Source organism: Coregonus clupeaformis, chromosome 21, assembly GCF_020615455.1.
Source record: "Coregonus clupeaformis isolate EN_2021a chromosome 21, ASM2061545v1, whole genome shotgun sequence".
NCBI lineage: Eukaryota > Metazoa > Chordata > Actinopteri > Salmoniformes > Salmonidae > Coregonus > Coregonus clupeaformis.
The window spans coordinates 12,807,146-12,821,299 of NC_059212.1; the positions used below are offsets into that span (position 1 = coordinate 12,807,146).

A 14,154-nucleotide genomic window follows, 5' to 3' on the forward strand; every position below is an offset into this window, starting at 1 on the left:
TAACATAAACATTTCTCTCTCTCCCTCTCTCTCTCTCTCTCTCTCTCTCAGGACGGGTGAAGAGGTGGTGACTGAGGTGAAGCTCCTGCGCATGGGCTCCATGACAATGCCGCCCCCCCCGGAGCGCATGCCCGTGCCCCCCTATCTTGCTTGCGGGCCGGGCTTCACCGTGCGCTCCCAGTCCCTACACTCGGTGGGCGGGGGCAGTAATGGTGGCGGGGAGGAGGAGGTGGGCAGCCCCACCTCCCGCAAGCTGCCCCCGCCCAAACCCAGGAGGGACCCGGCTACCAAGCTGAGCATTTCCTCTGAGACAGTGGACCACAGCCCCACCTTGGTCTGCAGGGGCTGCAGGGCCAATCCGGACAGTTGTGATGGTAAGTATGGAACTGCACGGCTAGCTAAGCAAACATAGCCTGTAATTCAACGTAGCCAAGGCAACATAGCCTGTAATTCAACGTAGCCAAGGCAACATAGCCTGCAATTCAACGTAGCCAAGGCAACATAGCCTGCAATTCAACGTAGCCAAGGCAACATAGCCTGCAATTCAACGTAGCCAAGGCAACATAGCCTGCAATTCAACGTAGCCAAGGCAACATAGCCTGCAATTCAACGTAGCCAAGGCAACATAGCCTGCAATTCAACGTAGCCAAGGCAACATAGCCTGTAATTCAACGTAGCCAAGGCAACATAGGCCTAGTACACACCTATGAAAAAATACTACCCAATGCACAACTACACAAACACACAAGACCATTATGCAACAACGAACAATTACGGAAAAACACAACACAACTATGAAAAACACTGCTGCGTACACATACCACACAGCTAAGAAAACAAACTACAGGACAACACACAACTATACCAACATTACGGAGAAACACTACACCACAATATGCACTGGGTGGTGTACATGTGACAGCACTGTACAGCATTCCTGTCTGACATTACATAACAACACCACACTCCATTTGTCTGAAGCAGGCGATCTCAGAGGGCTGGGCTGTAAACGAATTACAAGCCAGAGTGCAGTGAGTGTACATGAGGTTGAGTGCAGCAATGCGGATGAACTCCATAACAAACCAAACATAGGCTTCTAGTGAGTGAGGCTCTGCTTGGTCATTCAATTCCACTGCTCCTGCCGTTTATATAGGCCTACATGTACAGTATGTCAGCCCAGTCGGCCAATGTTTGCCACTATTACTGCATGGTGGACGTGCGTACAAACTTTCTTTTCATCATACTTTCTCCTCCCCACACGGACATGTTGCAGTGTTAGATCCCCCCCCCCGCTCATCTTAGTCTTGGGATTTCACCACAGGAGGCTGCTGAGGTCTCACGACTCATAATAATAGACGAACCGGAGCAAATGGAATGGTATCAAACACCTGGAAACCATGTGTTTGATGTATTTGATACCATTCCTCCAGTCATTAACATGAGCACGTTCTCCCCAATTAAGGTGCCACCAACCTGACTCTACTAACTCATTCAGGCTTGAGGAGGTTCGAAGGGTGCGTGCGAAGTGACCGGTCTCATTTTTGATGTGCTGTCGAAAGCTAACCGTTTGGAAAATGCCTCCCCACAGCATGTGCAACATACAGTATCTGCGTTCTACAGTGTCTGCTCATCCGTTTTCTCCTTAAAACCCACAAAGACCCAGTTTACATTTCGCAAGAGAATGTGCTCCAAGAATGGTCACATCCGGAGAGATCTGATCTTGATGTCCTGGTGTGACTCGTTTAGCCTATGTGATCAGCTCTAGCATGAATCCTCACCAGGTAGACAAAAGTGATCCGCTCTGCGCCTGTTGTGAGCAAAAGTGTCAGAGGTCACTGCAAGTCGTTGTTGCATGCAATTGGCAATTCACCGGAATTTTATAATAACAGCAGATATCAAAGGAAAACAGATGAATGAAATGAATGATGGAAGCAGGACACATTGGGAAAAATATGATTACTGTAATAGAAAATGTAAATAGAGACAAGGTAATGAATGGATGGACATTCAACCATCTCTAATCAGATATGATTTGTTTTTACTTGATTCATTATAAAAGCAGTAGTGTGGCCTTCTGGTTACTGGAATGGAAACTAATAGAGCATAAGAACCATAAATCACTGTTCAGCTGTAGACTTATATCATATAGCATGAAAACAACAAAATACTTTGACAGAACAAAGAACACCTGCTAAGCAAGGAAACAACAAGTGCTGCAAAAAATGAAGAAATTAACAGGCTATTAAAGTCTTATAGTCTTAAAGGGCTGTGAGAAACTTAAAGGGGAATATACAACCGCATTTGACTGCGTTGCAGTTTGACGTGTGTGCCAATGTGATGGTTGGTTAGGGAGTTGCCCTGGTTGCCTCAGATTGGAGGGGATCACTGTATGCACACAGATCTTCCTCTGCACCACGGCAACCATCCCACAGAAACAAGACCCCCGTAGCTCGGCCAATCAGAACAGCAGCAGGCAGAGAGAGCCAATGAGGCGGCAGCAACGGTTGAGCTCTAAGGCGTCCTGGCCAATCGCCGTCGGAGTGTGGGGGTGTCCATCACAGAAAGCAGGGTTGTTGCGTGAGCCGGAGCAGGCTTTGCGCCGAGCAGGGGGGAGGGGCCAGTCGGAAGCAGAATTCATTCAGGAGGAGCGATTGACCTAGATTCCTTTTCCCCCAGGAGGACAGGGGGTGTGGGTAAACACATCCGCTACGGGGGAGGGGGCGAGAGAGCGGGCGAAGGGAGGCGGGGGAGGATGAACTCATCATCTGTTCGTGAAACAGATCTCAAGATCCACCATGCAACCCAGTTAGTGTAATGATAATAATAACAGGCCACATATCCGTTGCGGAGACACAAATTACACAAAGCCACATCTACAATTGAAACACACACACACACACACACACACACACACACACACACACACACACACACACACACACACACACACACACACACACACACACACACACACACACACACACACACACACACACACACACACACACACACACACACTGGACCACAGCTGACTGTGCTCAAATTTCCTATTATCATCCGGTTGAGAAAATGGTAATGATAAATAAAGACCTGTTGAATTTACAACCTGTGTTTTAATGTGCACTTGTTGGAGGAAAACAATATATTTGCCCTTTACCTGTGTGTGTAGTAGGGATAGATTTAAGTTCAGAGACTATGAATGTTAATATATTGAGGTTGGGTTGAGGTTATGGGTGTACTGTGTATGAAAGATTTCAAAGGGATGAATGGTGTGTGTGTGTGTGTGTGTGTGTCGTGATGGAGGTGGTGAGTCATAGAGAGGAGCATGCGACTGGACCATCTGGCGTCTGAATTATTAAAGGTGTAAAATCTGCAGTTTGAAGGAAACATGTTCCAGCTCTTATCTTCCACTTTCATCTGACCAACGGGAAAAAGGGACACACTAATACACTAATTGACCTAGAAATACACCCTCTCCCTGCACTACAATATACTATAACCAGAACATATCTAGCCTAAAGGAACACCTGTCTCTATATGGCTGTGATATACAAGATCCAAATGGATTCACTGCAATGCTACGTCATACCAACCTGAAAAAACCCACACAGTTTGACCCAGATACACTTAACTACTACACTACCGTATATCTGACCTAAAAACATGAGGTTGAACTGTCTCTATATGTAGTCATACATTATATGAAATATGTGATATCTATTAGCTGAATAAATTAGCTGAATACAATGATATATAGATATATATTATTTATACAGTACCAGTCAAAAGTTTGGACACACCTTCTCATTCAAGGGTTTTTCTATATTTTTACAATTTTCTACATTGTAGAATAATAGTGAAGACATCACAACTATGAAATAACACATATGGAATCATGTAGTAACCAAAAAACTGTTAAACAAATCAAAATATATTTTAGATTTTTTTTAGATCCTTTGCCTTGATGACAGCTTTGCACACTCTTGGCATTCTCTCAACCAGCTTCACCTGGAATGCTTTTCCAACAATCTTAAGGAGTTCCCACATTCTGAGTACTTGTTGGCTGCTTTTCCTTCACTGTGCGGTCCAACTCAATCCAAACCATCACAATTGTTTTGAGGTCGGGTGATTGTGGAGGCCAGGTCATCTGATGCAGCACTCCATCAATCTCCTTCTTGGTCAAATAGCCCTTACAGCCTGGAGGTGTGTTGGGTCATTGTCCTGTTGAAAACCAAATGATAGTCCCACTAAGCGCCTACCATGGGATGGCGTACCAATGGGATGGCGTATCGATTCAGAATGCTGTGGTAGCCATGCTGGTTAAGTGTGCCTTGAATTCTAAATACATCACAGACAGTGTCACCAGCAAAGCACCTCCACACCATCACACCTCCTCCTCCATGCTTCACAGTGTGAACACACATGCGGAGATCATCCGTTCACCTACTCTGCATCTCACAAAGACACGGCGGTTGGAAACAAAATTCTCAAATTTGGACTCATCACTGCCAAAGGACAGATTTCCAACGGTCTAATGTCCATCGCTCGTGTTTCTTGGCCCAAGCAAGTCTCTTCTTATTATTGGTGTTGTTTAGTAGTGGTTTCTTTGCAGCAATTCGACCATGAAGGCCTGATTCAAGCAGTCTCCTCTGAACAGTTGATGTTGAGATGTGTCTGTTACTTGAACTCTGTGAAGCGTTTATTTGGGCTGCAATTTCTGAGGCTGGTAACTATAATGAACCTCTGCAGCAGAGGTAACTCTGGGTCTTCCTTTCCTGTGGCAGTCCTCATGAGAGCCAGTTTCATCATAGCGCTTTATGGTTTTTGCGACTGTACTTGAAGAAACTTTAAAAGTTCTTGAAATTTTCCGTATTGACTGACCTTCATATCTTAAAGTAATGATGGACTATCATTTCTCTTTGCTTATTTGAGCTGTTCTTGCCATAATATCGACTTGGTCTTTTACCAAATAGGGTTATCTTCTGTATACCAACCTTACCTTGTCACAACACAACTGATTGGCTCAAATGCATTAAGAAGGAAATGAATTCCATAAATTAACTTTTAAGAAGGCACACCTGTTAATTTAAATTCATTCCAGGTGACTACCTCATGAAGCTGGTTGAGAGAATGCCAAGAGTGTGCAAAGCTATCATCAAGGCAAAGGCTGGCTACTTTGAAGAATCTCAAATATAAAATATATTTTGATTTGTTTAACACTTTTTTGGTTCATACATGATGTGTTATTTCATAGTTGTGATGTCTTCACTATTATTCTACAATGTAGAAAATAGTAAAAATAAAGAAAACCCCTGGAATGAGTAGGTGTGTCCAAAGTTTTGACTGGTACTGTATATATTTTATACATCCGAGTCAATACATTTTTTTCAGCTATTGCAACCTACATCCGACCCAAAGACATGTAACACGTAATAATACAGTAATGGTTTACTATAATTTCACGTTTTGTTTTTCTGCTCCTTCAGCGCCACAAGGCTGCGGTGAAGACTGCAAGAGGGTCCCTCCCCCCAAACCCAGGAGGAACCCCAACACCCAGCTGAGCACCTCCTTCGATGAGTCCTACATCAGGAAGCACGGAGGCTCCAAGGGTCACTCCCCCTCTGTGGAGCGAGAGCGCAACCCCTCGCCGCCGAGCGACGAGAGCCCCAGCCACCACTCTGACTCGGATGAGCCCGTCTACATCGAGATGGGTGCCAGTGTTGGGGGCGGGGGGCAAACAGAGGCACCCAAGAGTGAGGACGAGGAGCCGGACGAGTCGGTGTACGAGGAGATGAAATACCCCCTCCTGGATGATATGGACTACCGCTGGGACCCCCCGGGATGCCGCTCCGCCTGCCCCACCCCGGCGCCACTGGACCCCGAGCCCCTCAGTCGCTGCTCCACCCCGCGCAACATCCCCCTCTGCGACATCCCCGCGCCCTTCCCCAACCTGCTCACCCACCGGCCGCCCCTCCTGGTGTTCCCCCCTGCGCCGGCCCAGTGCTCGCCAAACTCGGACGAGTCCCCACTCACCCCTCTGGATGCACTGACAAAACTGCCCATGATGGACAACTCCGGTGCCTACAGCAAGTCGCCCACCTCCTCTTCTGAGCCCCCCTCGGCACACCTACGCCGTGAGCTGACCGCCACGCCCACCCTGACCGTGTCGGGTCGCTCGTCGGCCCCGCCCCTGCCCTGCACCCTTTACAAGTCCTCGGCCTCCTCAGCCCATGGCTATCAGCGCAGCCACTCAGCCTGCCCCTCGCCCGTCAGCATGGGCCGCTGCCTAACGCCCCTCAGCCTGATGCGTGCGCCACCCTTCGATAACCCCATTCCCTTCCCAGGCGGGCTGCCACGCAGCGCCTCTGCCACGCCCCACGGAAAGGGCTCGCCCCCCCAGGACTGCATTGCCGGGGGCAGGCTGCATGGGTCAATGCAGAACGTGTCGACGGGGCGCTCACGCACACCGACCAGCCCCCTGGACGAGCTGACCAACCTGTTCACCGCCGGCAGGAACATGATGAAGAAGAATGCCAGCGGGAGGAAGTCCAAGGAGCCTGGGGAGAGTGAGTGTCAATCATTCAGTCAATCAATCAGTCAATCAATGCATGACATGATCTATTTGTCAATCTAGTTACAGAATCAGTCAATATCAACATAGAGGTAACAAAATAGTTCCTCCACAGGTATCCACTATCCAGTCTGATCCAAACTGACTGCAGTGCCATAACCCACACAGTGTAACATTGACATGTTGTTGACACATTGACGCACAAACTACAGCAATGGTTCAAGCTTTTTTGTGAAGTTAGTTATTAGTGGTCTCATCAGTGTCATGTTAATATAAACCCCTTTTCATCTGCTAAAGCAACTTCCAATCCCGCTAAATTAGGAGATACTGCTGCTGATGTTTGCCATGGGTGTTTGTGGGTCTTTGCAAGCATTTCCTTCGTGAGCCCGTTTAATCTATGCCCACCAAACGTAGACTGATACAGATCATATGATTTAATCTGGCCGGATTAGGGAGTAAAGCGGTCAGCATGCCTCTCAAACCCTGCAATGGTATTAAGCCACCGCACAGCATTACTCTTAAATATGTAAACATCATGTTTAAACACAGGAGGCCAATGCGTCCAGTGCAGGACGGTGCCAAAATTACACGAATGGTGAATCCAGATAGTTACCCAACTCCGGAGATTAACACATTTCTATAAAACTTCAGAACCGGTTTTCCGTATTCATACTTCGTCGACCATCCTGTGATCTGTATATTCAGCCATTATATTTCTCCTAGTTACCGACCCCTGTTGAGACATGGCCTGAAACTTCAAGGAATAAAATATGAATTTGTGTTTGAAACCATATACAATACTGTATTGCAAATTGTAAAGGAGTAAATGGTGTGTAGGTATTCAAGACTTGTGTTCCTTAATTGTGGTCACAAGAGCAGTGAAGTGTGTTAATGGGTTTTTATCAGATTGGTTGATGATTTTGAGAGAGATCTAACATAGCAACTAACTCCATGGGAGAATTCCCACTGGTTGAGTGTATTTGAACCCATATAGGGCTATACATAAAAAATGACTGGGCACGTGTCAATCTGCACTTATCTCCGAGAGCTTCATAGCAACCACCAACTCCAAACCAGTCATAGCAACAGAAGGAGCCTCTCTTATTTGCAGCATCCCTCCCAGTGGGGAAGTGGGCCAATCGCAGCGCAGGTCACACCAGCTTCCAACTGATCATGTGCAGCAGCAGCAGCAGGCTTCCTGAGAGACAACCAAGGCTTTTACACCTGATCAGAGAGTTCTATTCCTCTCTTGGCCCAATCAGCTAGTAAAGATTGAAACAAGGGAAACAGCTTCACAGTCACCAATCAGGAGAGAGAAAGAAGCCGTTGCTGACTTCCTGGAATTGTAACACCACAATCTTCTCTGACTGTAGGAAATATTGGTTGGTGGTTCTGGCAAATGTTTGCATCTCGCCTTTTATGCAAATTCTGTGTATTTCTTGGTTTTAATTGGCCTGTGGGATTATTTGTTGGCTCTGTCCTCTTCATGCATATGCAGTAATGTCTTATTGATGCACAGTTCTGTGTTGTCCTTTAGCCCAATAGAGAGAGACAAGTAGAGAGAGATAGAACATTACAATTGTCAAATAGGCCTACTGCATTGTTTTAGAAATATTTCACCAAATATGACAGATTAAAACAGCAAATAAATGTGTGAAATAAGAATGCATTGAAAATGGTTACTGAGCCTTTACCTACCCATTTATACTAGTATCTATGCAATTCACATCCTGGATGTCTCCATGACATCTGTCAAATGAAACAACAGCATTTCCCAGTAATTCAGGCAAAATGACCTCATCTCATGCCAATGGTTCATTGCGCCCACAGCGCATGGGTGACACCAAGTGTCCGTATAGCGTTAGTGCAGTGCTTTAATAAAAAATGTAATCTTTATATAGGCTATGTTTACTAGTTATTTTGTGTTGAAGTAACAGAATATACTACTAACTAATTGGTAGGGACATGCAGGAACTTGGTATTTTAAGGTATTTGACTGTGTTTCTCTTAGGAAATAACAGGAGATACCACTAGGCATAACTAATAACTAGGGACTTGAAGAAACTTGGTATTTTACGGTGTCTGACTGTGTTTCTGCTCTGTTACAGCCGAGTCCAAGAGTAAGCCTAACAGCGAGTCCAGACGTGACGGAAAGGAGCGGCACAGTCACAGCAAGGAGTCCAAACGGGAGAGCAAGGAGTCCAAACGGGAGAGCAAGGAGTCCAAACGGGAGAGCAAGGAGTCCAAACGGGAGAGCAAGGAACGTAGCAAAGAGTCTTCTTCTCACAGACGCGACACCAAGGACAGGGGCTGTAGCAGTGTTGAACCCCTGCCTATGAAACGGGACAGCAGAGACCGGGGTTGTAGTAGTGTGGAGCCCTTGCCTATGACAAGAGACAGCAAAGACAGGGGTTGCACTAGTATTGAGCCCCCGCCTGTCAGACGGGACAGCAAAGACAGGGGCTACAATAACATAGAACTGATGCCTAGGCGCAATAGCAAAGACAGAAGTGTCCACGGCATGGAGCCTTTACTACGGCAGGACAGTAAAGACTCTCCCCGGAATGGTGTGGAGTCCAGACATGACAGCATAGAAAGGCTCAACCACCAGAACCCACCGGATCTTCTACCCAGGCAAGATAGCAAAGACCGAACCAGGAACGAAATGGATTCGAGACATGACAGCAAAGAACAAATGGATCAGCCACCAGAGCTCCTACCCAGACAAAATTGCAAAGATTCACCCAGAAATGGCCTTGAGTGCAGACGTAATAGCAAAGACCGAGACAGGGCGAGCTACGGCCTGGAGTCTAGACAAGAGGGCAAAGAACGAAGTTACAATGGAATGGAGCCCTTACCCCAACAGGACATCAAAGAGTCAGCCAGAAATGGCCTTGAGGCCAGGCGTGACAGCAAGGACAGAAGCTGCAATGGCTCAGAGCTGCCCCCCCGGCGCGATAGCTACGGCAAGAGTGCCAATGGGGTAGATCCTAGGCGCGACAAAGACCGGGTGGGTTACAGCGCAGAAGTTTTACCCAGGCGTGATAGCAGAGATAGGGGGACCTACAGCGTTGAGCAATCAAAAGCACAAGAGAGGAACTGTGTATCAGGGCAACAATCATTGACGGCCACACCAACTCGGCACGGAAGACCTGCTGGCAGTCCGCCAATGATGTTGGGAACTGGCAATACAGGTGAGGATAGCCTAATTGAAATTGCACATACAGCTCAACATAACTTGTGGTAAATTATTTACACGCACTAAACATGTCCTCATCATACACAATTATCTGCAAAGTTTAGAGAGATGCTATACTGTTAATTGCAATAACATGTAAGTAGCGTATCCATAATCAAACAATTTGAACATTCTCTGACTCGGTTGCATGGGTAACTAAAATGTACATACAACCAAGGTTATTACTGATAAGTTATTGGCATAAAATAAACTTGCTAAAGTAAACTATATACACAGTACATTACTGACCCACTGTCAAAGATAGTTTAAAGCAAAGTTGTCAGGACTGTGTGTGTCCTGCTGAGGTAGCCTAGCGGTTGGAGCGTTGGGCCAGTAACCTTGTTTGAATACTCGAGGTGACAAATCTGTCAATGTGCCCTTGAGAAAGGCACTTAACCCTAATTTGCTCCAGAGCCACCGTACTACTATGGCTGACCCTGTAAAACAGGGGTGTCAAACTCATTCCACGGAGGGCTGAGTGTCTGCGGGTTTTCAGTTAAGACCTAGACAACCAGGTGAGGGGAGTTCCTTACTAATTAGTGACTTAATTCATCAATCAAGTACAAGGGTGGAGCGAAAACCCGCAGAAACTCGGCCCTCCGTGGAATGAGTTTGACACGTGCTGTAAAACAACACATTTCACTGCACCTATCCGGTGTGTGTGACAATAAAACATATTTTGAGTGCGCTTGTTAGCTAGCTTGCTAGGCTAATTTAGTCAGGATATTGACTGTCACCTTGGCTGTCAGTTGAAGACATTGAATTAATTATTAGGATATTTAAAGTTTGAAAATTAAAAGAATAAACACCATTTTACACTTTTCAAACGAAATAAGCAACTTACCTAGGCCAACTTTTCTCATCAAGTTGCAGTCTCAAACTCAAGAAAGTTGATTTTCTCTGGTTTTGGCAGAAATACTTAGATAATCACACTGCGCGCGCCCTTGACCAGGTGCAGGTGCTCTTTTGAAACACACTGTAGCCGACATAGCTAGTAGCCTAGGCTACCCAACATATAAAATTAAATATGATTCCAAGTGTTATCTTATAGACAAGACGTAAAACATGGTGAGAGAACTACAAAGTAGCCTACACTATTTATTCTGGTACTGAAAGATGGCAATGGATATCAATTAATGTGGTGGTGATTGGTAAGGGTTTGAGATTGTGTTTAGGCTTGCAACTGTGTATTGCTACACCATAACTTTCTGTTTTGTTGCATGTAAACCATTAAAAGATTGAGCTAAATGTATTAATTTAAATGCATTTGTCCCTTTTTATAGAGCTGAAACCAGCACTTCCGAAGTATGGCCGCTCCTCCTCCGCCCCAGTTACACCCTCTCCCTTGGGGACCCCACAGAGGCAAGCACCAGAGGCACAGGTAATTCGATGAGATAGGCCCCTACTGCAGACCTGGATCAATATCTATTCGTTTTCTTTGATTCTTGAGATGTGCTTGATTTACTTTCCCTGGTTGCCTACTGCTCTTCTCCCCAGGTGCCCCAGATGCCGTGGATGTGTGGGGACAGCACCATGCTGGAGCAGATCGAGAGGAAACGCACCCTGTGCATGGAGATCCGCTCCAGGCAGCGGCACCCAGACAGGAACCTGTGCAAGCAGAAGAGCAACGGGGCCAAAAAGATTCAGCCGCCCCCCTACCCCACACAGACCACTGTGTTCTGGGACACAGCCATCTGACTATAACCAATTATTAACTATAACCCACTTGGCCCCACGCCCAACCCCCATCTAGACTTTGTGCCTACTGATTGGCCTACTCCGCATCACGGGGGTCAGGGGCAGCCAATAAGAGCAGGGAGGGGATCGCTGATGTCAAAGGACAAATGGTGGTTACCATAGCAATATTTCCGCTTGTTCAGGTTGTAATGTTTTCTCGTCATCAATGGTGATATTTGATATTTTTCTATTTCAAGTGACTCCATGTAATATACTTAGTATGAATAGATATTTTCTAAACAAAAAGGGATAAAGCAGCAAAAACTAAGTAGATGTAGAGCAATCCAGTGTTTTTATTTAAGTTTTTGTTTTGGTATTTTACATTTTAAAGCATAATCTATCACGCATAATTATTTATGCCAAATGCTCAATGAATTTCCAGTGCTCTAAGCACTCTTTTGAATGGAGGATATTCTGACTGTCAACACTGCCACTGTTGTAGGTTGAAGAGTTCAGTTGACATAGGTTTCTATCAGAGCCAAAATATTTAGATCTAAATACATGGCTCTGGTTGCCTTTAGCCCTTGGGCCAATGTGTTCTAGAATGTACAATACTTAGTCCTAGAACAGGTCAGGAATCTTGTGCTTCAGTTTGTACGTTTACAAGCTGTGTAGTCAGTCAGAGCCTTTGACAAGGATTTATTTGTTATGAGATGGGGTTGGCTAGCATGTACATAGTACACAACACTAAGATAGAAACAAGGGTGGGTCAGGGAGATAAACCTAAGGACAAACCTATTATCCCAAACCAGCCAAAGCCTGCTGAGGTAAAATTGTGGGTGGGTTTGCATTTTGCAAGGGTTGGTTATCTAATATGGGTTGGTGGCAATAGCTGGCACAGGTCAGCTCTCCTACTCTGCCAGGCACATTGAGGGCATCATCCCACAGAGTAGATACGGTACTCAATTCACACCAACAACCAGCCGGAACAATCAATGCCTAAGCTTTTAGACAAAAACGTAATCTTTCGGCAGAATATGTGTATATTGTGCACTTGCTTGAGAAATAACTTTGAAAAAATATGCTTATATATTTTTTGTAAAATGTAGAGTAGTAGAGCTGTGCCATGTAATACGTTATCACTGGTTGGCTGGGTGGTATGATCGCAGATGACTGGCTGTCTGTGACATGCTGTCATCCGTGACTGGCTGTCTGTGACGCATTATCCCCCGTGATTGGCTGCTTGGCAGCATCCATTTTAGGGATCAGATGATAAGGACCTATAGCGTGGCCACAGCTCTGCAGTATAAGGACATGGGTTGCATAAGGGCCTACAGATCAAGGCTTTGTAAAGTACAGATTAATAATGAAAAACTGCACTACCCATCATCCTCCATCACACTCAATTAGGCTGGATCCATGTCCCGCTACACCTCCACTCCCCCTCTACCTCCTACATCATCTAAAGAGGTTATCTTTTGCATGTAAGAAATGCAATGTCTGCATTGCCAAACTGTTTTAGATGTATCCCCCCCCCCTCCCCTCCCCCATAGACCAGCATGCACCTGCATGGGCAATAGGGGTGTGACTGAAGTCACGGGTGACTCAGGAGTTGCCTCTAACTGTTGTTCCAGGGCCAGATTTCTTAATGGTCTCCTAGGTTATGGTTAGAATTTGGGTAATCTGACCCCAGATCTGTGTTGGGGGATGCTCCTACATCAAGCAATGAATCCCTTTGAGGTTGTTTAAGGTGCAGTGTACTGTAGTGATGTTGGGCATTAACATGGGTGTGAGACCAATAAACGGCTAGAACCCCAAATCTGTTCATTCATTGGCAGACGTGAGCAGCAGTCCTATAGGAATGGAGGAAAGGAAACCTAGGAGTGGCATGAACAACATAACTGGTTAAGCCAGTGCAGTACCCCTTCCATTGAGAAATCAACACGGAGGTCCCACCGAGTCCTTTATCCCTGTATGTGTGTGTGAGTGTGTGTTAGTGTGTGTTAATGTGTGCGAAGCTACACTGTATGCAGGTCAACTCTGAAATGATTGTTTTAAACATGAACTTTTCTGCCCCATGCAGGTCAGAAATGTGTAACGATGTACAATCTCTTTTGTGTGTGTATAGAAAATGTGCACTGTGAAGGGTAGAGAGAGCACAGCACTGTGAAGGGTAGCGAGAGCACAGCACTGTGAATGGTAGAGAGAGCACAGCACTGTGAAGGGTAGAGAGAGCACAGCACTGTGAAGGGTAGAGAGAGCACAGCACTGTGAAGGGTAGAGAGAGCACAGCACTGTGAAGGGTAGAGAGAGCACAGCACTGTCGGAGTCATATGTCTTATTTCTAAAGGAAAAGAAGAAGAAAAAAAATGTTTGAGAAAAATAAGTACTGTATGCTGACTGTCACATGGGTTCTGTTGTCGAGAGAAATAAATATGAACTTCAACCTGCTGTGGAATAGCTCAGACTCCTGGTGAAATATGTGATTGGGCTTTTGGTTTTCACAGTTTACTCTGATTTATTTGGATACATCTGGTTTTTCAATAGTAACCCACATTGTAGTACTCAAAGGGCACTTGGTAAAGTTAATGGAAAAGGTCCCTGTAAACGAGAACATGATTCAAAGGGATTTTTGTTCTTGTGGATGAAACTGTTAAAGAATAAAAAC

At 45.7% G+C, this 14,154-nt stretch overlaps 1 protein-coding gene across 1 annotated transcript in view; it reads left to right on the forward strand.

The window, feature by feature from the left end:
* LOC121534938 (neuronal tyrosine-phosphorylated phosphoinositide-3-kinase adapter 2) overlaps positions 1 to 13,946 on the forward strand; it is a 28,668-nt gene extending 14,722 nt beyond the window's left edge. Inside the window, exons 3-7 of the mRNA XM_041841570.2 lie at positions 52 to 374; positions 5,487 to 6,566; positions 8,680 to 9,765; positions 11,093 to 11,190; positions 11,307 to 13,946. Of these exons, the coding sequence (XP_041697504.1) occupies positions 52 to 374; positions 5,487 to 6,566; positions 8,680 to 9,765; positions 11,093 to 11,190; positions 11,307 to 11,507 (2,788 nt within the window). The 3' untranslated portion in view covers positions 11,508 to 13,946. The remainder of the gene's footprint in view (positions 1 to 51; positions 375 to 5,486; positions 6,567 to 8,679; positions 9,766 to 11,092; positions 11,191 to 11,306) is intronic.
* The last annotated feature ends 208 nt before the right edge of the window (positions 13,947 to 14,154 follow it).